General features: G+C 41.8%; 4 protein-coding genes across 6 annotated transcripts in view; 2 read left to right on the forward strand and 2 right to left on the reverse strand.

The window, feature by feature from the left end:
- Window positions 1-229: 229 nt before the first annotated feature.
- On the reverse strand, window positions 230-10,545 carry setd7 (SET domain containing 7, histone lysine methyltransferase). Its single transcript, XM_026181088.2, has 8 exons — window positions 9,828-10,545; window positions 7,520-7,649; window positions 6,239-6,440; window positions 5,948-6,137; window positions 4,880-4,961; window positions 4,667-4,784; window positions 3,433-3,590; window positions 230-1,172 (listed from the first exon to the last, which is right to left on the reverse strand). The coding sequence occupies exons 1-8, from the start codon at window positions 10,144-10,146 to the stop codon at window positions 980-982; spliced, it is 1,392 nt and encodes a 463-aa protein (XP_026036873.2). The 5' UTR covers window positions 10,147-10,545; the 3' UTR covers window positions 230-979.
- A 3,101-nt stretch (window positions 10,546-13,646) lies between these two features.
- Window positions 13,647-16,371, forward strand: mgst2 (microsomal glutathione S-transferase 2). 2 transcript variants are annotated; one of them, XM_080309088.1, is made up of 5 exons: window positions 13,706-13,844; window positions 14,599-14,911; window positions 15,541-15,640; window positions 15,941-16,093; window positions 16,211-16,371. In XM_080309088.1, the coding sequence occupies exons 2-5, from the start codon at window positions 14,698-14,700 to the stop codon at window positions 16,311-16,313; spliced, it is 570 nt and encodes a 189-aa protein (XP_080165214.1). In that variant the 5' UTR covers window positions 13,706-13,844; window positions 14,599-14,697; the 3' UTR covers window positions 16,314-16,371. The 2 variants fall into 2 exon arrangements, with proteins under 2 accessions (XP_026037053.1, XP_080165214.1); XM_026181268.2 differs by lacking the exon at window positions 14,599-14,911 and having other exon boundaries at window positions 13,647-13,844.
- Window positions 16,372-16,863: 492 nt separating this feature from the next.
- Window positions 16,864-20,922, forward strand: LOC113030134 (short coiled-coil protein B). Of its 2 annotated transcripts, none has more exons than XM_080309093.1 (4): window positions 16,864-17,017; window positions 17,595-17,663; window positions 17,747-17,827; window positions 18,693-20,922. In XM_080309093.1, the coding sequence occupies exons 2-4, from the start codon at window positions 17,648-17,650 to the stop codon at window positions 18,833-18,835; spliced, it is 240 nt and encodes a 79-aa protein (XP_080165219.1). In that variant the 5' UTR covers window positions 16,864-17,017; window positions 17,595-17,647; the 3' UTR covers window positions 18,836-20,922. The 2 variants fall into 2 exon arrangements, with proteins under 2 accessions (XP_080165219.1, XP_026037086.1); XM_026181301.2 differs by lacking the exon at window positions 16,864-17,017 and adding an exon at window positions 17,231-17,409.
- Window positions 20,923-22,309: 1,387 nt separating this feature from the next.
- Window positions 22,310-23,360, reverse strand: part of LOC113030020 (alpha-1,3-mannosyl-glycoprotein 4-beta-N-acetylglucosaminyltransferase B) — a 37,577-nt gene continuing 36,526 nt past the window's right edge. Inside the window, exon 15 of the mRNA XM_026181054.2 lies at window positions 22,310-22,619. Coding sequence (XP_026036839.2) covers window positions 22,602-22,619 — 18 coding nt within the window. The 3' untranslated portion in view covers window positions 22,310-22,601. The remainder of the gene's footprint in view (window positions 22,620-23,360) is intronic.

The following is a 23,360-nucleotide window of genomic DNA, read 5'->3' on the forward strand; positions in this document are numbered from 1 at the left end:
TGATAGCGCTGTTTTGGCTGATGTGATAAATCAGGACACAGGATAATGAGCACATGGGTAAAGAGAGGATGAGAACTCGTCAATAGTCTGTCCTCATCGTTTTATAAATCAGCAGCGATGTTATGGGGGTCGTTGCTGCTACAGGAGATTCTACCAATTAAAAATTAAAACAAAAAAAGTCAAAACTTTCCATTCTTGTGTCTTAAGATGATGATGCATGCAGACTGGGTTTCCTTACCTTGTACTTTTATTTCCGAGAGCATATGCACACAGATAGTTTGGTTAGAAAAGTGAAACAAGCTCACAGGTGAGTAATGGCAGACATTCCATTATTTTCTCCCAAAGTTCTTGGATTAGAAACGCCCTTTACAAAGCTCAGGGCGTACAGTACCTAACCACTTCAGATCTTAGAAATAAATTAGCCACTGCGATGTTTATCCTGTACGGCAAGTAAACAGATCTGTCAAGTTACACTTTATGAAATGTATAGATTGGGATACGTAAATTAGTGCAAATGAAGTGTGGGCTGAACAGTTTGCAACAGATGACACAAAGACTGTGGGGTCCAAATAGTGGTGTTTGGAGGGGAGCTCTGTTAGGTAAACAGCAGCTAGAAGACACATACAGCGAGTGAGGATTCAGACAGTGGAAACTGAAGGAAGTCATCATTGCACAGAAATCTTGACTTGAATGAGGGTGTGTGTGATGAAGAGGGTGTCAGACAGAGCGGCGCCTCCAGCCACAGATGTGTCTCCTCTAATATCATTTGGTTTCTTGCATAGTTCTTGTGTTTCTTTGGCCTGAGAGAGGCCTCCAATCATCCTGAATTGCTCAAGTACTATTCCATTTGAATACTAAACTTGGTAACTTTGCAAATATTTCTCTAATATCAATTGCCACAATGCTCCAGCAGTCTTGTAAGGTGGTAGCACAGGTAGAGGGGAACGTTTTCATTGTCCAGAGGTATTCATCTGCAATCTCACTGTCCAGTAGGAGCCCCTCCTCTCTGCTCAAACGCCTCTAGCTCTCGCTTGTACCAATCAGGAGCCTCCGGGCCATTTTTTCCAGTTGGCTGGTGATCGTAACCGTAGGCAACCGTTAGCTCCTCATCTTTTTGCACAGCCCTCAAGGTTCGGATGCACTTGATTGGCCCAAAACGAGGATGGACAAACCTGTGCAAACCCAGGATAAACACAAATGCACAAAGTCAGGCAAGAAACACTACTTTGTGATTTCATTGTGAGATATGCTACAGTGACGTCTGTCATGGTACCACAAGTTAGATGCTTAGTATATTACTGGGTCTCGGGGCAAATCTTTGGAACATTTTTGGTGTAGGAAAGGTGATATGAGACAGGGCCGGAGGCAGGATGTACCATGGACTGGTCCTATTAGAATCACCCACTGCCCTAAGTGGCAGTGACTGAAAGTGTTGTTTAAAATAGTTAACTAAAGTTAACTAAAGTAAACAGGTGCCTGAATTTATTCTCAAAGCATCTAACTTTGTGTTTTAGAGACTTCTACATTGTACTCTCAGATGGTGCAGCAGGCTAACGCAGGCTAACACAAGGATAGAATACACGGAGCTTCCACATGAATGGTACAACGGTTATTTTATTGAATGGGATGGCAAACAATGCTCTAAGCACCTGCTCCTGGAAAGAAACCTTGCTGGTTTACAAAGACGAACACGTAAATAAATAAATGTGTGCATGATGAGAGTAATGATGGTTGATTGATGACCCTGAACTCAGTGTTTACTCTACACAGATGAGATATAAGCTGCTAATGCTAATATTTGCTTATAAAAACAACTACTGGTTTAACTTTAAAACTTGACAGTGCTCACATGCTAAGTTAGCTTTTTGTCATTTGAAGCTTAGTAAAATAAAATAATCAAATCACTACATGTCGCTAGTTCAATGAGCTCTTAGCTCAGGCTTTCCTGAGCAGCTGTATCGTTTGTCATCTTTGTACAAGTGTGGCCAACTACACAGAATAACTGCAACCTGTGTCAAGAGGTATATATGAATATAGCATTAGCCTCCTTACACTGACTAGCCCCCCAAAAAAACCAAAACCAAAGAATCCACTGCTGGTGCTGATGTGATATTTTCCATAACAACATTAATGGGACCATTGCTGTTAGGGGGTTAAAGCGGGGTACATGTACTTTTTTCTCTCTTGATCTTTAACTTGCTGTTACTGGAAGGGGAATAACCACATGCAAATCAGGTGTTCACTGTCCAGGCTATGGCTCACTGTTCACCTACCGACAGCTGAAAACGGCTCCAGCCCCACTATACGACACTGTGTGTTATTAAGACAGCATGACCACTGAACTGTTCAAACTGTCTCCGTGGTTCTCAGTTCTGACAGGTGGGGCACAAGTTACCTGGCAGAAAAGTCGCGCTGAACTAACTTTTACGGCAGAACAAAGAAATTTATAATTAATTAGGATTAATAATATGCACATCTGCTGAAAGCTGCAGCCGTGTGTCCATAAGAAGAAGAAGAAGAAGTGCACTGAAAAGCGTGAACACGTGGTCGGGTCTGTCGTGCATCGTTTACAGTGGTGCCGAAAACCAGGACTGGGTCACGAGAGACCCGACCACGTGTTCACATTTTCAGTATACTTCTTATTGCAGCTGTCCACTAACACACTGGGCTGCAGCTTTTGTGCTACAGCCTACACACATCAACAACAACAGGACCCAGTTCATTCAGTTTTAAGCCAGCGAGGCATGATTGGGGATTGGCGTGATCGGCTTGATCAGGTGTGCCCGTCTCCCCTGCAGCTGCAGACCATGCCCCAGCACAGCTCTGCAGTCAGAAACAGGCTCACTGCAGCCACTAAGAGTGAAGAGTATTAAACTCTCACTGAATTATATGTTTTCATCTCTGTGAACAAGTTTCTGGATTTCTTTTCTTTAATAAAACTAAGACTGAACTTTATTTTTCCATGTTTGGCAATGTTCACGTTCTATTTAACTTGTTGCGTTTTTGAAGAAGTGCTGCAGACTAATGAAGCAGTCTAGTGACAAAAGCCTCAAATAGTTAAATGAAAGTTGTTTGTTTAAAACAAAAATTACTGAAGGATTCATTGTGAATGACTTTGTTATCTAAATAAAGTTGCAGCTTTCTGTCACTGTTTTGCTTCGATGGGGCGTGAATGTGTGGGGAATGATGAAAAGGTTTGAGAACCACTGATCTAGCTGAGGAAAAACAGTTCTATTAAAAATAATTCCCTTCTGTATAACTCATCAAAGATTGCTTGATGTCTTCGGGAGCAGTAACAACATTGGTGGTGCATGACTACAGAAAGTCTTCAGCTGGTCTGAGTGAGGTTATTTCTGTTCAATTTGTAATCACATCAGGCTTCTTTTTTTTAAATGTCAGACTCTGCTGGTCAACCTGTCAGCTTATACTCACGGGTCATATTTGCAGTTGGGGATGAAAGAGTGGTTTGCTTTATGACCCAGAGACGCGCAGTATCTGTCCGTCTGGCCAAATGGCTGAGGGACGTCAATCACGGTATCCTCATCGAGTGAAATTGTGTTTCCATTCAGTGCCCAGTCCCTGCTGTCCACCTGATGAGTCACGGATAAAAACACAAAGAAAACACAAGCGCATTTAATGGGGATAATTCTACAGGGTGGGTCATTCATATGGATACACCGTAACAACATGGGAATGGTTGGTGATATTAAAGTCCTGTTTGTGGCACATTAGTATATGTGAGGGGGCAAACTCCTCAAGATGGGTGGTGACCATGGTGGCCATTTAGAAGTCGGCCATCTTGGATACAACTTTTGTTTCTTCAATAGGAAGAGGACCATGTGACACATCAAACTTATTGGTAATGTCACAACAATGGTGTGCTTGGTTTCAACGTAACTTTATTCTTTCATGAGTTATTTACAAGTTTCTCTTTGTTCACAGCCATTGACATGTCGAAGGTTAACACGTGAGGATTGAAATTGTGTTGATATCTGGTGAACGCAGTAACCGGGTCATTGCAGCACATTTCAATGCAAGACCCCCTACGAGACCACCCATCTCCCATGCTACAGTCAGCAAACTGCTTGCTAAGTTTGGTGAAACTGGTTCAGTGTTGGATTTGCAAAAATGTGGACGCAAGAAAACTGTCACTAATGAAGAAACATCAGTGGCTGTCCTAGCTTCATTCAGCAAGAACCCACAGCGTAGCACTCGCCGCATGTCACTGGAGAGTGGCATTAGTCCAACATCCCTTCGGCAGATATTAGCTACTCACAAATGGCACCCTTACAAACTCCAGCTGCTGCAGCATCTCAGCGAGGATGACACAGATCGGCCACAGAATTTGCAGAATGGGCAAAACAAAAACTGGAACAGGACCCTCAGTTCACACAGAAGATTTTGTTCAGTGATGAGACAAACTTCTATGTGAATGGTGACGTTAACAAACAAAACCACTGCTATTGGTCTGACACTAACCCACACTGGATGGATCCCTCCAAGACTGTTGGACCAACAAAAGTGATGGTTTGGTGTGGTATATGGGGGACAACGATAGTGGGTCCATTCTTCATCACCGGAAACCTCAAGGCCACTGGATATTTGAAACTGCTACATGATGACTCTTAATGACCTTGGTGCGTTGTTTGTGGTCTGTGTTTCATACCTCAGAGTGGGTGATGCGTACTCCATTGTAAAAAGCCATCACAGTGTTGGCCTCAGCATCTGTCTTGGCGAAAAGTCCCTGTCCTGCTCCTCTGATTGTAGAGTCTGCCACAAACACTCTGACAAACAGAGGCAGGGGTAAGACAATGAAATACTGACCACGAATTCAAGAGGAACAATGTGATTGGTCAGGATTCCTATAAAACGTATCTACCTTTGGCTCTCATAAGGATCTGGAAGCAGAGTATGGGTGGCGATACAGGTGGATGTGGATTTGTCATACGAGTACACAGGACCTGTAAAAGAAGATTGTCAGATTAGTGGGATTCTTTAACCACAGGCCTTTCTCCATGAAATACAAGTGGAACCATATTAACCAGGGCCAGAGGAAATGACACGAGCATGGGTGGTGGACAGCACATGCAAGGCAGCATTGGTTAATGAGTGAAATGTAAAAAAACAAACTTCAATTAGAATGATACCAAAGTGACAGTAATTCCTCTACATATATCTCAGAACTGTTCAGTCACATTAGCCAGCTTAAATAAACGGTTGCATCCATGGCTCCTGCTGGCTTTCGGCTCTTGCAACTAGCCTAAATATTAATAGTCGTTGTGTCTCACGTTTCTGGACACTGACCAGCTGAGAGAGGAGCAGCACTTAGTGATGATGTGAAGAAGTTAGTGTATAACTTAAAGCAGTTTTAATAAATCCTTTAGAACTTTAAGGGGAAGCTTTCAAGAACATAAGATCAGCTCTTGTAGGTTTTAACACAGTTTCACAATTTGGCTCAACCGAAAACTTTCATATTAGCATCCATGGACCGTGAACTTGGTTATATGTTAATCTTCTTAAACCTGGTAGGAGCAGAAAGTAAAGCTGTCCAGGCAGAGTGCAGCAAAATGCAAAGGAGAGACTTTCACACAGGAAGTACAAATTATGAAATGGGATGTTTTAGTCTGGTCCATTTGTCAAGCTGCAAGCTATTAAACTGCTAAACAATTTAACAGCTTGCCCGTGCACATGATTGAGGTTTCTATCATTACGTTTCCAGTATATTACATTGCACTGAAACAATCCATGTCATCATGCATTATACCATAACACAGTTTCTTGATAATAAATGTATTATTATTTATTCACATCTATTAACGCTTTAGCCTTTTGCATCTTGAAAATCCAACATAATCAATTTTAGGAAAAGGGCAATTTCTTATTAAATGCATCAACTCCTGAACAAAAGTCTCGACAAACAAATGTGGACGTTGGCATCACTCCTTACTATTGGGGCTGATTTCGAAGCGTGGTCTCCCAGTCTGGTTGGAGATGACAGCAGCAAGTTGGGCCTCAATGAGCTCCCCATCCACAAAGCTTCCATATAGAGCCGTTCGACCGTCAGGGTAGATATACGCTACAGAGTCACCAGTCATTTCCCCGTCCTCGTTTACCTCCCCAAACACACAGCCTCTGTCCTAGACGCACCACAGTACACGCCAACATGCACAATACACATGGTTAGAAATACTTCTGCTATGTTCTGTATAAGCAGAAGTTAGACAGTAAGCTGACTCACAGGGTAGTAGACCCAGCATTCCCCACAGCGGTTGTTGCCTTTGTACTGGCCCTTGAACACCAGGTGACCCTCGCCATCGAACTCCTGAGCAGGCCCATTAAGCTCTCCGTCCACATATGTCCCGTTGAGGACGCCCCCATCTTCGTAGGTGTACACTCCTTGGCCCTGCAGAGCATCATCTACATAGAACCCCTCTAAAGTGCTGTGAGAGGGAAAAGAAGGACAACTGCAATTAAGATTTTTACATTTGAAGTCTAAATTCAATCTTCAAGGTGAATAGGGCCAGACAAAGGTTATTTATGTCTCCAGTATTTCTTTCTGAGGTTTGTCTAACTGTTCCTTCTTATTCAGGACAAACTTTAATCCTGAAAAACAAAACCAGTGCTGACATTCTAAAAAGTACAACATAATATTATCATTATATCAGCCATATGATATCATTTATTAAAAAAGAACAAACAAAACTTTTTCACATTTCTGCGGTATTGTTTTGAGAGAGGTAGTGGTGGTATGGCATAAAATAACTCAATGTATACTGCACAACAATTTTAGGGGTAGCTTTAAAAGGAAATTACATCTGTGATGGTTTTGTAATTACATCGGACAGGTTTGGTCACAGGTTTTCTGGCAGCCCACAATCAGACTGTGTTGGTATATCTGCAATGGTCCCATTAATAATCTATTCCATCTACGGGGCAAGCCGCTCAGTCATGTGTTGTACTGCATGTTTGGACTTGGAGGAGGAGAGTAGTTGTTTTCTTGTTTACTTCTGATGCCGCTGCCTGTAATCCAGTAATGTTTGTAACTGTAATGCTCAAGAACTTTACTCTGTTTTTCTACTGAAAAGCACACATGCATTAACACAATATTAATAAGTAAGTCTCAAAACCTTCTATTGGCAAATACATATGTAGCTTTGGAAAGGTGCCATTACACAGCTGCAGTAACACAGATGTTCACTTATCGCACAGCACACTATCACAATACCTGCGTCTGACTGCTCCTGCAGTGTTACACTCTTCTCCTTGGAGGAAACTGACCGCTGCTCAAAGCCATGTCCTCTGCTGTCACATGCATAATCGTACTTTTCTTTTATTATTACCAATATATCCACAATAATGAGGCGTTTGTCAGATAAATGCAGAACATACATCTTTCATATCTGGCAGTGACAGCGGTCAGATATAGTAAATGTTTTTAATTCAAGTAATGTCAGATTTACGTCCCCATCAGTGATCCTAACAGATTATTTAAGTCCTTAGTTTGTTATGTTTACAGTACCTTCCATCAAAGAAGAAGAACTTGCCCTTGCCATTTTTCTCTCCATGGGTGAAATGTCCTTCAAAGCGATCACTGGACGAGTAGGTCACAGTGCAGAAACCATGGGGCTGACCATCTTCATCCAATGGACCTGAAAGTTCATGCAGACACAATGTTTCAGTGTGATGAGGATGAGTTTTTAATGAAATCAGGTTATAGAAATAGATCCCAGATAGGCCCATCCATTTGTTTTCATGGATCTACCATAAAATACTAAACAAAGCATGTTCAGCTGATTTAAACGAGTACTACAAATAAAGCCTGTAAAGGTTTCTGCTGAGGTCCTCAAGCTCCTTTCTTAAACGCCTAAAGCACTTCCTGTATCTACTGTTACATTTTAGCCACGTCCCTCATGGAGCAGCAACAAGACCCGTGGATGATTACAGAGGCACCTGGCTAAAAGGACATGTCAGTCTAGAGCTCTAATAATTTGTTTTTGGACACTTTTGCTAACAGTGACATCTCTATTTTTTACTCTCTCGGTCTACTCCAACAACTTACTTGTTAACCTCTTGCTTTAACCGTTACATCCAACCAAAACATCAGTTGTGATTTGTAAAGTATGAACCAAATGATGCCTAAAGTCTATTTAGCATAGATGGGTCATTATTTTCAAAATCCTCACAATAAACTAAGTATCCTTCAATGTTCCAGAAGTTCAGTGCAGGTTACATCAGGTGGTTTCTTCAGTGGTGCTGACATAGCTCAGCAGAAACACTTGGTCATTACACACGGCGATAGAAATTAAACCCCAACTGATACAAGGTTTGTTTTTTTGTTTCTTTAAAGACTGATACTCATATTTGGTGATTTAGTAACCCGGGTTTCTAATATCACAGGTTTTGTGATAAGATCGTGACAATGCAAATTAAAAAGCAATGACGTTGAAGAGTGCCCTCTGATGGACAAACTGCAACATCAACACCCAAAGTTGATGAGTGCTTCTCCCATCTCTTCTTTTTATTGGATTTATAGGTTCTTATCAGCCATCGATAATCCGGCAAACAGCAAATATCATCAGCCTGCTGATAAATCAGTCAGGCTCTAATGCAATTAAACACCAAACACTGTTGTTCCTCTATGTTTAATTGCACTAAAGTTCCTTTCAAAGAAAACTCGAACAGAAGAATAATTCAATCAGTTCCCATTAGTTGTTAATGACACACGGAACCAGTTACAATATTTTACTTCAGTCAGGAAATGAAACGGCAATGCTGGCGACAAAACACCAACTAAAATCTATTTTATTGCAAAAGGAAGCATCAGTACGTCCCTGGAGTGGAAATAAAAGCTTCATTTGCACGTGCTAATCACATCACAACACTCCTGGAAATAAATAAATTCAACAATAATAACTCGACACACTTTTAACCAACCACCAAGTAACAATAACATTTCTTAATATGTGTTATGTGAGAGTTTGGTTGACAGCATATTCGTACATAATTGTTACTCACTCACAGTGAGTAGATAACTGAGATTACAGCAAATGAAACTAAGTTACAGCTAGAATATAAACGAGGCAAACAAACAGCAGCGCAACACGATACCGTTGTATTTGCAGAATTCAGTAGGCCAGACTTCCAACGTGCAAAGCAGTACTGAGTCAGGGAAACGGGTTAAACCGTTTCAACCTCTGAGGGCAGTTATTTAGTCGGGGTGGGTAGAAACCCTTTACGGCGGTGTTGGGGCTTTTTAAACCTTCTGACTTCTTACAGCGTGTCCAGTCGGTTTCCTTTGAAAGAGCACTGTGATTAGCTCTGTGAGGGCTGCGTGCTAACGGGGGCTTCGGGTCCGTAGCTTTCAGCACTGTGTGCGCCACAGCGGAGTTTTCAGCCCGGGTCTCCTAACGCGACAGCACTACTTTAGTCCGACGCAGTGAAATCTCAGTCCAGCCTCTGAACGAGGGAGAAAGAACCCGCGTGTAACGGTGGTGCTAGTTTAACAACAAAGACGTGCAGCACTACAACAAAAAGTAACATTTGGTGTCATTCTGCACTTCCTGCCCTGCTGACTAAACACAGCAGCCACGCTGGCAGCGGAGCACTAATACCCCACACACCGCCCTCACGCGCCTGACCGGCGGATCTCCTTGTCAAACAGAGGGCCTGGCGCTGCGAGCTCCCGAGCAGGCCCGCCGACAGATCCACTCATGAAGATTTGTTTAAAGACAATCGACACCACTCAGTCAAAGCGCTGAGAATACCTTCTCCACGGTGCAAATGCAGTCGTTCACGCGTACACGGCACGAATGGCAGAGGTTACGTACCTTCTACAACCTCTTCTACATTTTCATCGTCGCTGTCCATGCTGCAGGAGACCGCTGTGACCGCACCACGGCTTCGACTGCTTTTCCTGCCACCCATGTGGCGTCGTTTGGGGACGGTAACATGACAACCGGGGACACCTTTTTTCACATGCCACACGTTTCGTGGGCATTTCATTATATTTGCACGGAAATATAGCGTGTTTAAAACTAGTAGGTTATTATTAAAAATAAGAAATCTCAACGAGCTTACTTTAATAAAAAAAATCATAAGAGTAAATAAACTGACAGTGCACTTAGATCCCCCCAGTAGAGCCAACATTTACATAAAGAATTTCTGTAAACATTTAATGGCATTTCTTAGCCGTCGCTGCTCAAAGTGGGGTTTTCTACAAAATAACCATTATAGCTATAAGGTCACATTTTCTTCTTCTTTCTGCACTAAGAAGAAGAAAAGGCCACCTCACCCTAACCTTTTCTGTCACACCAGCGTGTCCTCCATTACTACATCTATGAACGTCCTGTGTGCTCTTCCTCTTTTCCTTGTGCCGGGCGACTTCATTGTCAACATGCATGTGCAAACTTGCTCAGCTTCATCTCCAAAGCAGTCCACCTGAGCTGTCCCTCTGATGTGGTCATTTCTAATGTTGTCAGTGCCGGTCACTCCCAGGGGAAAAGCCCCTTCAGCTCTGCCACCTGTCTTTTTGTCAGTGGCATCACTTCCAAACCAAACATCATAACAGGTCCTACTGCCATTTTGTAAATCCACCCATTCACTCTTACTCCTATCCTTCTGTAACAATCTCTCCATCACCTCTCTATAAAATGCCTCTTTACATGGTTGACTCCTGGTATTTCAACCATTCCTCATTCCCTACATCTACTTGCAGCTTCAGTGTTACACCTGCCTTCTTTGTACGTCTTCATGAACTCTCTCAACACTGTTTCTCTGCATGAAGCCCTACTGCTGCTCGCTGACCGTCACCTCTCTAGCTTCTACTTCGTTGTATGGCTCATCAGCTTGATTTTCCTATAGCTGCATCCTTGTTGAAGATCAGTACCAGAACACTTCTTCTTCGTTCCTCAGGCGTCCTTTCCAAAACTGTGTTAAATAATCTGGTTTAAAAAGTCCACTGCCCTGTTTCTCAGACATCTCTATACCTCCACATGTAAATCATCAGGACTCACTACCTTTCCACAGCTGCCCTCACTTCCTCCTTATACTTCCTGATTCATTAACATTCCTTTATGTCATCCTCTTACTCTCATGTCCATACCTACCCAACATCTTCTCATTATCAATTTTCTTTCACCTACAAATCCACTAAAATCAACCAATCACCACTATGTCCAAACAAAAAATATGTGGTGAAAGCTTCCATACAGATGTAATCATTCATTTCTCAAACATTAAATACATACATTATATTTTGTCGTAGCATTCACATACAATTGCAGTTTATACAGACTATGCCAGGGGTCAGCAACACCCAAAGAGCCATTTGGTAGAGTTGGATGTCTCGAGACCGGTCTTGGTCTCAAGACCACTTTTACGTGGTCTTGGTCTCGACGGACTTTTGTCTACCATTTGGACCCAGTTTCCACAGAAAAGAAAACACTGGGAGCCGCAAATACTTTTTGTCATCTAAAATGAAGATAACACTGTTATTGTTATGCCTTGTATACACCTGTATTGTGTATTGTGTTGCATCACAGAGGATCTCTCCTGGACGTACAACACCACAGCACTGGCCAAGAAATCACAGCAGCGTCTCTTCTTTCTCCGCAAACTAAGAAGAGCAGGAGCACCAGCCCCCATCATGCACACTTTCTACAGAGGCACCATCGAGAGCATCCTGTCGAGCTGCATCACTGTGTGGTTTGGAGCCTGCAATGCGTCCTGTCATAGAACCCTCCAACGCATAGTGAGAGCTGCAGAGAGGATCATTGGTGTCTCTCTCCCCTCCCTCCAGGACATTTACAGCACCCGTCTCACTAAAAAAGCCCTTTGCATAGCGGCTGATCCCACGCACCCAATGCAAAGCTTCTTCAAGCTGCTGCCGTCGGGGAGGAGACTGCGGAGTCTCCAGGCCAGGACCAGCAGGCTGAAGGACAGCTTCATCCATCAGGCTGTCAGGAAGCTTAACTCCCTCCCGATTCTGCCCCCCTCTCCCCTCTCTCCTCCACGGTCTCACTGAACTCTGTCACACACACTCACACACACTCACTCTCTGACTCACTCACTGGCCTGCACCAGTTACCAGTCACTTTGTGGAGCATTGGACTGCCATTACCTCATAAGACTCTGTTGTTACACTATCTCTTACCGTACATTACTAAATCTCCATTTGCACTATTTGCCTACTTGCACTACTCTGCCTGGTTTACACCCAATGTCATTTACCCATTATATTGTATATTGTATAGCTTTCTTGTTATATGTAAAATTGTATTGTATTTATTTAAATTTTTACTTTTTAATTATTTTACCTGCATTTTTTAATCACTCTTATATTTAAATGTTCATTTGCTATTTTATCTAGGGATTGAGAGTAACGTAGTTTCTATTCTCTGTATGTCCTGTACATGTGGCAGAATTGACAATAAAGTTGACTTTGACTTGACTTTGACTTATGAAATCAATGAACTGCTACAGAGAAAAATAAATTTTATTTATGGAATGAACACATTTTGAACTCTTAAAAAATATAACACAAAGGAAAGACAGTTGAAGGTCTCTTTTAAATGAATTAAAAAGCTGATCTTAAATTATTCATATACCAAACAAAAACTGTAGCGTTGAGCTGAATTTTAAAAGTAATTGGAAAAATTCACTCAACTGCTAAAAAAAGAAAGAAAAAGAAATATTTGCAAAATATCTGTATAAATATTTATTTTAAGTGGTTGACGTGTGTGGCGGGGCGTGGTCTGCACGCTACAGGGGAGGCGGACGCACCTGAGCGGCATCCGCAATCAAGCCCCCCCCGGCTTAAAGTCTGTGCTCTCTCTGCTGTTGTGTCGACTGTGTGGCTACAGCAACAATGTGTAAAAATGTTCAATAAAGAAAAAAAGCATGTACATGCAAACATCGCTGGGTCTGCCATGGCGCACAGCGTCTGCAAATCGGGGCTGTACGAAGTCACTTCGTCTTTACGCAGGACTGTAAGCTGCCATCTGTGAGGCGTGAGCGCTGTTTGTTTTTACCGTAGTTCATGGTGGAGAACAGCTGCTCACATACGTATGTGGATCCGAAGCTCCATACTTGGCCTGCCTGGGGTTGACACTCTCCATAAATGCAGGGCATTTCGGCTGATATGGTTTATGCGAGTGTGACGCTTATTTTGAGCGATGATAATAACATATGATTTTATTTTGATATTTGAAGACCACGAGAATCTTCCAATTTACAACTAGAAGTTAAAAAAGAACTAACACAAATAAAATACACTTCAGTTAAATACTTATATATTTTTTCAAACCACGTGGAGCCGCAGGTTGCCGACCCCTGGACTATGCTCTAAGAAATGCCCCCCCTACAGTACCAGGCCTGCAGAATAAACTCACACTGATAACAGTGCGTGGTATACAGTGGCATGATAAATGAAGCTCGAGCCACTGTAATTAATTAAGGACCATCACACTTTAATTGTTCAGTTCTGTGCATGCATTTATACATGTGCATATATGACTGTATGATATGCTGATGATAAACTAACAGCAGGTATTAAAGTTTTAGCCAGGTTTTTCTTGTGGAGTGTTAGTGATAGAGTTCATAGAGAGCCCTGCCCACTCATGGCAGATCTTTAGCTGCATAAGAGTCACGGGACTTTCTTACTTGCACAACTTGTGGGATGTGCTAAAGTCCCTTTGCCCCAGGAAGTACCTCCTATTTGTTATGTAAAGCTGACTTTGTGTTTAGGAGCAAACTGTGAGGACGGCTGTTTTTTCCCAACAGTCTGATGGAAGCGGACTCCCCTCTTTTGTTGGCTGCAGTGTCCCTGCTGTCAGTTCTGCACATGGGTAAGTAAAACACAGCAGCTTAATGGATGTTGTGCATGTCAAGGTATTGTCCCAACTTAATAATAATGTGGGTGTGGTTTCCCACTCCTGTGTAGGTACTGTGCAACAGCAAGACTAGGCAAGTTTTACACTTAGCACTCCACTCATTTAGTGATCATCAGATCACATCTAGGATGCGGATTTCCTCTTGTCAGCAGCTTGAACATGGTTTCCCACACAGAAAAGCACATACATTCTAAATGCAAACAACATCCTTATTATTTTAAATGTGTGCATTTATCAAATCAAATCACTTTTATTGTCACATCACATGTGCAGGTACACTGGTACAGCACATGTGAGTGAAATTCTTGTGTGCGAGCTTCACAAGCAACAGAGGTGTGCAAAGTACAATAACATAAGCAAATATAAGAATGGCTAAATCTGAGAATTATATGAAGAAATATGTGTACAATATAAGAGTGTATGCACATTACTGAATGTGTATACTAAATATGTATGTCTACATGTGTGTATGTGTGTGTGCACATATTTTACAAATTAAATAGAGTTAAAATAAAATAAATATATAAAATCAGAATCAGAATCAGAATACTTTATTGATCCCTGGGGGAAATTATTTGTTTATATATATCTGTAAATATACAGAGGTTGTTAGTTGGATATTGTGCAAAACAGTGGTGTTACTGTACAGTATGGAGTGCATAATGTTGAAGTTCCAGTAGTGAAGCTGAGGTGTCTATGACGTGTTCAGCAGTCTGATGGCCTGGTGGAAGAAGCTGTCTCTCAGTCTGCTGGTACGGGACCGGATGCTGCAGAACCTCCTTCCTGATGGAAGCAGTCTGAACAGTTTATGGCTGGGGTGACTGGAGTCCTTGATGATCCTCCCCGCTTTCCTCAGGCACCGCTTCCTGTAGATGTCTTGGAGGGAGGGAAGCTCACCTCCAATTATCCGTTCAGAGCACCGCACTACTCGCTGGAGAGCTTTGCAGTTGTAGGCGGTGCTGTTGCCATACCAGGTGGTGATGCATCCAGTGAGGATGCTCTCAATGGCACAGCGATAGAAGGTCCTCCCCTTTATACTAGTTTATTGATTTATACTGAGCAATCTCCACTTTTTACACATATGTTGAGCAGTATATGTTGCCGTGTTTTATAGTATTCTTATAGTATTTTCAGACTTTGATTCTTGTGGGCCTTTAATGTGGCTTCAAGCGTTTCTTCGCCCAGAAAAATTGTGTGCAGGTTTAACTATCACCAGGCCAGTGTTAACCGGAATTCTTGATCATGGCTGTTGTTGATGCATTTTCTAATGTGGAATCATTCTGAGGAGAATGTCAAAAACATGATAATGCGAACACCACGGCTCACCATGAAGCTCAGAATATTCTTCTGGGTAGAATCTAGACTCTGTAGAGCATTTGGACAACTACGAATCTGCTTTGAGACGGAGGAGCTGAGAAGTGCCTGCTGTTCAACTGACACTTCATGGAGCTTGGTCAGTTTTATCATGGTGGTCTACAGAGAGAAGTTCATGGCTTGGATTTTGTTCCAATGTTCAATTTTATCCCTTGAAAACAAAATCTACAATTTATTAAACTGTGCAAAAACAAAATTAGGTGGCTAAAATAGGAAATATACTTGTGAATTGTATAAAGAAACATGTAAAGAAACCTCTGTCACTGTCTCCTCTCAGGCTACCTGGCTCGGCGGGTAGGAAGATCCAGGATGGCTTACAACATCGTACCTCCTGTTGTCACTGGACCTCCAGAATTTGAGAGGACATTCCGTGCACAGTAAGAAGACCTGATTGTAATGCTATAGTCAAATGAACTGAAGGGTAAAACTAGTTTAAACAGACTACTTTAAAGTAGTAGTCTGATTACAGAGTGATATGGGAGAGAATGCCTGAGGAATGGAGAAACAGTTTACTGGTACCACACCATGAAGTTATTCAAAGGAGTTTCTGAAGCTAGGTTAAGAAGAGAGCTGACAATCAGTGAGCAGCAGTGTGGCGGAGGGAGCTGATCTGCAGTCAGAGTAGGGACAAGGTGGAGCTCCAAGGATGTCCTAACATTACCTGTGTTTGTTCTCAGTCAGAACTGTGTGGAGTTCTACCCTCTCTTCCTGGTGTCGATGTGGACCTGTGGTACCTTCTTCAGTGAGGTGATTGCAGCTGCAGGAGGGCTAGTGTACATGGTCGCTCGACAGATGTATTTCAGTGGATATATCACGTCCCCCAAGAAAAGGTCTTTCATGATACTAAAATATCAAATACTTAAAAGCACATGGTGGCAGCGCTGACTTTAAAGTATCTGATGTTTGACCTATTACAGCACGCTGACTGAGTACTTTCTGGTTTGCAGGTTACCTGGCTTTATTCTGAATTTGGTTGTCCTCGGCATTCTGTCTCTGCTGGGTTCGATTGGAGTGCTGCGTGGAATACTATACAAATACTTTCTTATCTAACTTTGAAAAATGTCATCAAACTGTGCAAACCAACAAATAAAGTTATTTGTATTTGGTAGAAGTTTTTATAAAATTATTTTCCAATGTTTATATTTTCAGTTCTTTATAGTTTAGACTAGGTTTACATGTTCAGTTGTTGTTGTTTCTAAATTAGTTTCAGTGTTTGATTCAGTGCTGTATGTTTCCTTATTATTATACTATGTGTGTATTTACAATTAACTTTTCAGTTTTACTTTTCGAGTTAACTATTTTCTTTCTCTATACTTTTAGCTTGGTTTTTATTCATTAATATAATCTTGGAACAAAGACATATAATAGCATAAATATCTGTTAGATTTAACTGTGTGACCATGGCCTGCATAGCTTATCTAAAACAGCATTTTCCAACTTCAAAAAAGGAGTGGCTTTAAGCGATTTACCTTCAAGTGTGCAACACCTTAAGTGTTGTTTCCGGCAAGAACTGTGGTACAATAAAATAACTGCAAACAGTGGAAAAAAGGGGGAAAAGATGAACTATGATGTCGTTCTGTTGTTTGTCCCAGCGGGGTGTACGGCGCCCCCTGGCGGCTGTGAGGTGCAAGTGCCTGATAATAGCCAATGAATTCTAGCACTGCCGAGAACATTCAAGCTGTGCTGAATTACGCTAGTCTTTAATTTTCCTATCGATATTTAGCGCTGCAACGTTTGTTTTTCCACGTCGCTGGGTATGGGTCCTTTCATTTTACGGCTTATACCTAACTGCGTGTGGCAGCTAATTTTAAATTGCCTCCGGCTAACGGTTATTAGCATAGGAGCAGCTAGTTAGCACCACACTGTTAGCACGGTGTGGTTTACTTTGGCCAGCTGGTCTCTTTGATCAGTTTTAAAAATACCCGTGGTTCACGTGACCTTTAGAAGGGTCCGATACCAGACAAACAAGCGGTCATAGGGTTTAGCTGTTAGCATTATTAACGCTGTTGTAGGCACTGTCTCTTAGTCACGGCGCTGCACTGGTGTGCTGAGAATAATAAACTCTTGTTAAAATGTGTTGTTATTATTATAGGTGTGGCAAAAGTGATGATTAAAAAGAATTGTGTGCACCGCATGACAACAAAATGTAAGCGTTTACTGCCAAGTGGCAGCTGAGGCAGCTGCCCAGAGCAGTTTTGGTAAACAGCATTTCATCACGTTGTGTAACATACGTGTGAAAAGCTGTACGGTCGTTTTCAAGCATGCGTAGCTTTTGCTACAAACAGTGGATAAGCTAACTTACAGATATTTAACTGTCAAATGTTCCTGCAGTGTCCCCGAGAGTCGCAGCCCTGCATTCCAAAAAGGAAGACGAGTACTTCACCATGAGCTCAGAGGATGGTGAGACAACACACACACACACCCCTCCACAGTGTGCATGTTCACTCTTTCCTGCGCCTGACGGCTCCGTTCGCCTGCTGCAGGTGACATGGAGAACCAGGCTGAGCTGGAAGAGAAGACCAGGCTCATCAACCAGGTGTTGGAGCTTCAGCACACTTTAGAGGGTAGGCACGTGCAGCCTCACAGCTGTTACCTGCTAAAATGGAAAATGAATTCTTTAAATATAAACTGTAAGGTTTCTTGTGGGGTGGCTTAGACTCGTGTTGCAGCTTCATGTCACGCTGGGATTTGTAGATGAAATTGTGCATTTACATTTTTAAAAGTTGCCCCTAACTTTACGCACTGTAGATGGGCTTTTGGTGGGAAGCATCAGAATGTTGATTTCTCTATGTGAATGTTACTCATAAATGTATCTGTGCCAGCAGAATGTTCACAGATTGATAACACACAGCAACACTGCATCACTCAGAGTGGATTTGAGCTGTTTAGCCTCATTTTTAAACCAGCTTAGTTTGGCCCGTTGAACTCTGCACCGTCTGGCTGATAGTAGAAACTCATTCTGAGAGTTCTGGTTGCACAGTGTTTGAACATCAGTGGGGAAAGGTGACTTCAACACAACCCTACAGTCTCTGCAGTGTGGACAAAGTCCTTGGTGTTTCACGCCAAGTCAGTGGTCGATGGTGGCCTCAGCGATTGCCTTACTTTCTGAATCAATACAAAGCTTCTTATTATGGTTAAATATAATTTCCCTGTTGCACGTGCAGCACTGAGATGTGTTGTGTGAACAGACACACACATTTATTTTGTGTTTGGAGAGTGGAAAGATCAGGAGGTGTGACAGAAATGAAGGAAACACAGAATAGGTGCACCTAACATAACAGTGTTTGCTGAACTATGAATGAGCTTTAAATGTTTTTTTAATGGATTCTTGGATAATGATGATGTTTTAAACTGTAATGAATACGTTTACCACCCTTGTAGTTTCCACATTCCTGTATGGTTGACTGATGTTTTTGTTGACGTGTTCAGACCTGTCTGCCCGAGTCGATGCTGTAAAGGAAGAGAACCTGAAGCTGAAGTCGGAGAACCAGGTCCTGGGTCAGTACATTGAGAACCTCATGTCGGCTTCCAGTGTCTTTCAGACCACTGACACCAAGAGCAAACGAAAGTAAGGAGACCTTCAGAGAGGCCTGACCTAAATCCACCCCTCCACCGTCCCTAACAGAGCCCAGACCGTACCAGAGGACTGGACTCACGGACCCTTTAATACTGCTGAAACCTGAAACCCGTTTCTGTCTCTAACATGTGCAAATAAGGGAATTTGTTGTTTTCGTAATGTGGCTGCAGTGGCCAGTGTTGCATTCATTAAAAGAGAATGTCCAGAAGAAAAAGAAGAAAGGGAGCCCTGATCCAGAGCTGCACATTAATATTAAACCTAACTCACGAGCTGACACACACTTGTCAGGAAGGACAGCTGGCCTGAATCCTCTTCTGATATCTGAGTGCCTGAAATCTGTGCAAGTCTACAGAAGGAAAACATGCTTTGCTGTTTTTCCCACATAATGAGTCCTATTTCATAAAGTACAGTTCTGTGAGGTGTTTAGCACTTTCCTAATTTCTTATTTTCTTTACATATTTGTTACAGATCATCAAAAGTTAGACTTTGAAATGAGTAAAATGCAGTTTTTAAATGATTGTTACACATGTTAAAGCTGTGCAAACCAACCTATGTGGGAAAAGTAATCCCGACTTGATCCGATTGAGTGATGTGAGACACTCGTTGCCACTTAACACAAATAATTGACAGCAGTTGTTGCACAACCAGTTATTTGGTCTTTGGGGGTAATAACCATAAGTAGGGACAGAAAGGTGGGTTTGTATCGTTTATTTCCCTTAAATAATTAATAATCATTTAAAAACTACATTTTATATTTGCTCCGGTTATCTTTGTCTAATATGAACGTTTGTTTGATCTGAAACATGTAAGTGTGACAAATATGTAAAAGACCTCAGGAAGTTGGAGGAACACTTCTACACGACACTGTCAATCCCATTTGTTCTTCTGGAATATCTAAATGATGAGATACGATTCAAGCAGCTGTCACCTGGTTAACTGTAACACCAACTCTGTGGACATCACAGTTAGTCAGTTCAGTTATGTTTGCAAACTCGTGGCACACAAACAGGAAACCGGTGAGATACCTGGAACTAGACTTTCTAGAATCCTGTTGTGTAATGTGTTGATGTAAACAAAGAAACCAGACCCAATCAGTGTGTAAGACGGGCTTCCTGTTTAAGCGACGGTGAGTGCTTTGAGTTTCAGAAGACGTAAGAGCTCAGCTTTTGTGCCATGTTCATATATTCAGACTTTGTTTTTTGGCATTTTGCACACATACAAAGCAAAGACAAAAGTGCAATCTTACACTGGCCTTTTGTGTATCAGCAAACAAGCTGAACTCGTGGTTAGGTTTCCACCTTTAGGAAGCCTGCCGAGGGGCAGCAGTCTTGTGAGCTGTACTGCATGTACGTTTTGGAGTCATTAAATAAATAATGGTTTGCTTTTATATGGCTATTCTGTGAGTGTGACAAAAGTCTCGGTGTTTTCATGTATTCGGTGCTCACAGATGTAAATCAGCAGAAACAAGAATAATAGATTAGCTTCCAGTCAGTGTGGTTAGTGTTACACCTCCTGCAGATCTTCTGATACACAGGAAGGCATCACCGAAGAACTGACACTGGATTACAATTGTCGCAGTTCAGATGATGCTTTGAAAATACCGGTGACGTTACTGCTCCTGAGCGCTGCACACAGGCCTGACACACAAAAAGAAAACTTCCACACCACAGATGTTGAAGTGTTTACATTAAATTCTGTCTTCTGCTCTCGATACTTGTTAGTGAGGAGCTTGGCTTGATCTAAGATGGGATTGACACACCTTGTTTTAATTCTGAGTCAGTGTTGCTGCCATTGCTACAGCTCCAGTGGATCTTTGAATGGCTACTTTAGTTCCAAACCCCTGGTCTTTGTCATTTCAGCGTGATGTCACTTCCTCTTTCTTGCTGCTTGGGTTGGGATTAAACAACACTAGTGGCACTGTTTGAGTTCACAGCTAAAACCATGATGTGTCATTTTGATTTGAGCCTGTGTGCGCTGATTGATGAACTTCTCTTTAACCATGCTGTATACTGTTTACATTTTGTTCGATTGCCAGTTTGACTTGGCAAGTCTTAGTTAAATAAAGTTACGATCTTTTCATGACGTTTCTAAGTGATATTTCTTGAGCTAACAATCTCTTTGTTTTATTTGCCGCTCACGGAGTCAACTAAAGGTGCTCACCAGGACCTGATACCATCCATTATGCATTTAACAGCTGGTGTATGAATAAGAACACAGAAAGGTGGTCAAACTAAAAAAAGGAAAGAAACTATTTTGGTATATTCAACTATATAATAACGAGAAGAAGAAGAAGAATATGTACAAATGATGACAAAGATGCAATTTAAAATAGTATCTTTGCTACAGTGTTACATCTGCATTGTAAGAGTTGAGTTGTTTTTATGGTTAACTTTGATTCCCTGGGTCTTTTCCTGTGTGTTATAACTTTTCGATATATTTTCATGTGCCTTATATTTGCTTTGTGACTATGTGTCTTATTTTGAAAGAAATATTTACACGTTACCATAGCGACCAGAGAGCATTAAGGGGCAGAGAGGAGGATGCTACTCTCAGTGTTGTTGGCGCATTTCAGGAGGACTAATAAAATAAAGGACTAATAAAGTTACACAATTACAGTGAATTTGCATTTATTATTATATTTACAAGATACCACAGATTTTGTCTTGGTCAGATCATTTTATTTTGTTGTGTTTATCTGCGACAGCTTAAAGGCTGGTCCGTGAAAATGTTGTCTGACATTAAACCGGTCCATGGCGCAAAAAAGGTCGGGGACCGCTGGTCTAAACAACACTGGATCATCTCGAGTTTGGTGCCTTTCTCATGCTTGAATGGTTCATAGATTTATGCTAAGTGGCTTAACAAACAAAAGATTTCTCTGGAAGTGGTCAGTTAAAAGTTGCTTAGGCTGCTGCCCCCGCGACCCGGCCCCGGACAAAGCGGATGAAGATGGATGGATGGATGGATGGTCAGTTAAAGGACTAGAGTGAAAGTGACCAGTATCAAACGCCACTATCCAAAGAAAGCCTGGAGACCTGCTGCTCAAGAACAAAAAAAATGCAATATTAAATTTTTGCAGATGTGAATGTCAAAATATTTTGCTCGGTTATATTTATATCAGCGGTGCATTAGTATCATTGAGTCAGAAGAAACTACAGTGTGTGTCTAGCTCTCAGGGAACTGATGCAGCTGCTACCTTCTGTGCATCCATATAGCATCAGACTGTGGATACAAACACTACATCAGAATCCTCTGCATGCTTTAATGCTGGATTTTGCTTGCGTCAAGTAAAATATAGAGTGTCACCATACTTGGACAGCCTATAGGAATGGCCTGTATCAGATGCATGATGAGATGAAACTTGACATCTTTGAGCATCAAACTAAAGAGTGCTGTCGCTGCAGGGGATTCTTTGGACTTTGAAGAACCTGTTTTGCGTTTTTTTCATGTAAAATGAGCTGAAATGAAATCCTTACAAGACAACTTGATATTCTTTATTTGTAACAAAAATAGAATAGTGCAGTAATTTACTCAGTGAATAGCTCTGGTGTTACATCAGTGAAACGTTTGGGTGGAGTGAATTTAAGCAGCTAATATGAGCCACCACTGTGGCCAATTTGGACACTTCCATCCATCCTTATTCACATAACAGGCAGTTTAGGCACATGTAAGCCTTTTATTGGACGTCCATGTAGACAAAGTCTTTGTGCAGCAGGTGGCGCACTAATCAGCCTGAGTGAGAGTTTCCTTCTTGTCTGTGGTCTTCAAACTTTAATGAGTATCTGACAGACAGAAAGAAAAAGAAAAGTGTTAACCACACACAGCATCCACTGACGCCACCACCTACCTCTTCCTGGCTTATTGTTTAGGTTAACAAGTAACACAAAGAAAAACTGAGCTTTGTAGATTTTCACAGACCGAGTTATTGCAGGGAAACCTGCACGCATGCATGAGGTATATGTTGAAACAACTTGGTGCACCTCAGAATAACTTCAGTCAGACTAGCTGCTGTGTGATTGAACGTCTGCATGCCACCACAAGCCCAGTTGTGAAAGTAACAGCGGAGCTCAATAAGGGCGTTTCGTCATAATTTTTTTTTCTCTATTATTTCTGTTCTTTCCAGTCTGACCTCATACTTCATAGGAAGAGAGTTAGAGGTCAGACCGGTTGTACAACAAGCCTGGTTTTCTACCTGATCTGTTTTTAATGAATATTCCTGTTTGATTTAACAGGAACTGAAAGTAGTCTGAAACTATGGGCTCAAAATGTGGTCAGAAATATTTTGTACTTGTAAAAAAGATTTGTGTGTGGACTTAGCCAAAAAAAAACCCTGCAAGTTACAAGTACGAATTTTGACCCTATTTTTCTTCCTTTAAGCTGATTGGTCAATGTCATGTCAATCACAAATGTAACAATCCAATCAGAGAACAGATGGGTTTGGCTGTCGAGGGGCGCTTTTTTTGAACTGCAGGTCTTTGAAGGGAATAAATGCCCTTTTACATGCCAACCCAGCGGTTTCGTTC

Source organism: Astatotilapia calliptera, chromosome 2, assembly GCF_964374335.1.
Source record: "Astatotilapia calliptera chromosome 2, fAstCal68.1, whole genome shotgun sequence".
Lineage (NCBI taxonomy): Eukaryota > Metazoa > Chordata > Actinopteri > Cichliformes > Cichlidae > Astatotilapia > Astatotilapia calliptera.

What these genes read in the sequence shown, in the direction of transcription:
- LOC113030134 (XM_026181301.2), top strand. Translation starts at nt 17,370, where the DNA reads ATGATTAAAAAGAATTGTGTGCACCGCATGACAACAAAAT. An exon ending in CACCATGAGCTCAGAGGATG is followed by an intron (nt 17,664 to 17,746) that starts GTGAGACAACAC and finishes CGCCTGCTGCAG; the next exon opens with GTGACATGGAGAACCAGGCT. An exon ending in GCTTCAGCACACTTTAGAGG is followed by an intron (nt 17,828 to 18,692) that starts GTAGGCACGTGC and finishes TGACGTGTTCAG; the next exon opens with ACCTGTCTGCCCGAGTCGAT.
- setd7 (XM_026181088.2), bottom strand. Translation starts at nt 10,146, where the DNA reads ATGTTGGCTCTACTGGGGGGATCTAAGTGCACTGTCAGTTTATTTACT. An exon ending in TGTAGAAGAGGTTGTAGAAG is followed by an intron (nt 7,650 to 9,827) that starts GTACGTAACCTC and finishes ATGAACTTTCAG; the next exon opens with GTCCATTGGATGAAGATGGT. An exon ending in TTCTTCTTCTTTGATGGAAG is followed by an intron (nt 6,441 to 7,519) that starts GTACTGTAAACA and finishes TCCCTCTCACAG; the next exon opens with CACTTTAGAGGGGTTCTATG.
- mgst2 (XM_080309088.1), top strand. Translation starts at nt 14,698, where the DNA reads ATGGCTGGGGTGACTGGAGTCCTTGATGATCCTCCCCGCTTTCCTCAG. An exon ending in CAATGGCACAGCGATAGAAG is followed by an intron (nt 14,912 to 15,540) that starts GTCCTCCCCTTT and finishes GTCTCCTCTCAG; the next exon opens with GCTACCTGGCTCGGCGGGTA. An exon ending in ATCACGTCCCCCAAGAAAAG is followed by an intron (nt 16,094 to 16,210) that starts GTCTTTCATGAT and finishes TCTGGTTTGCAG; the next exon opens with GTTACCTGGCTTTATTCTGA.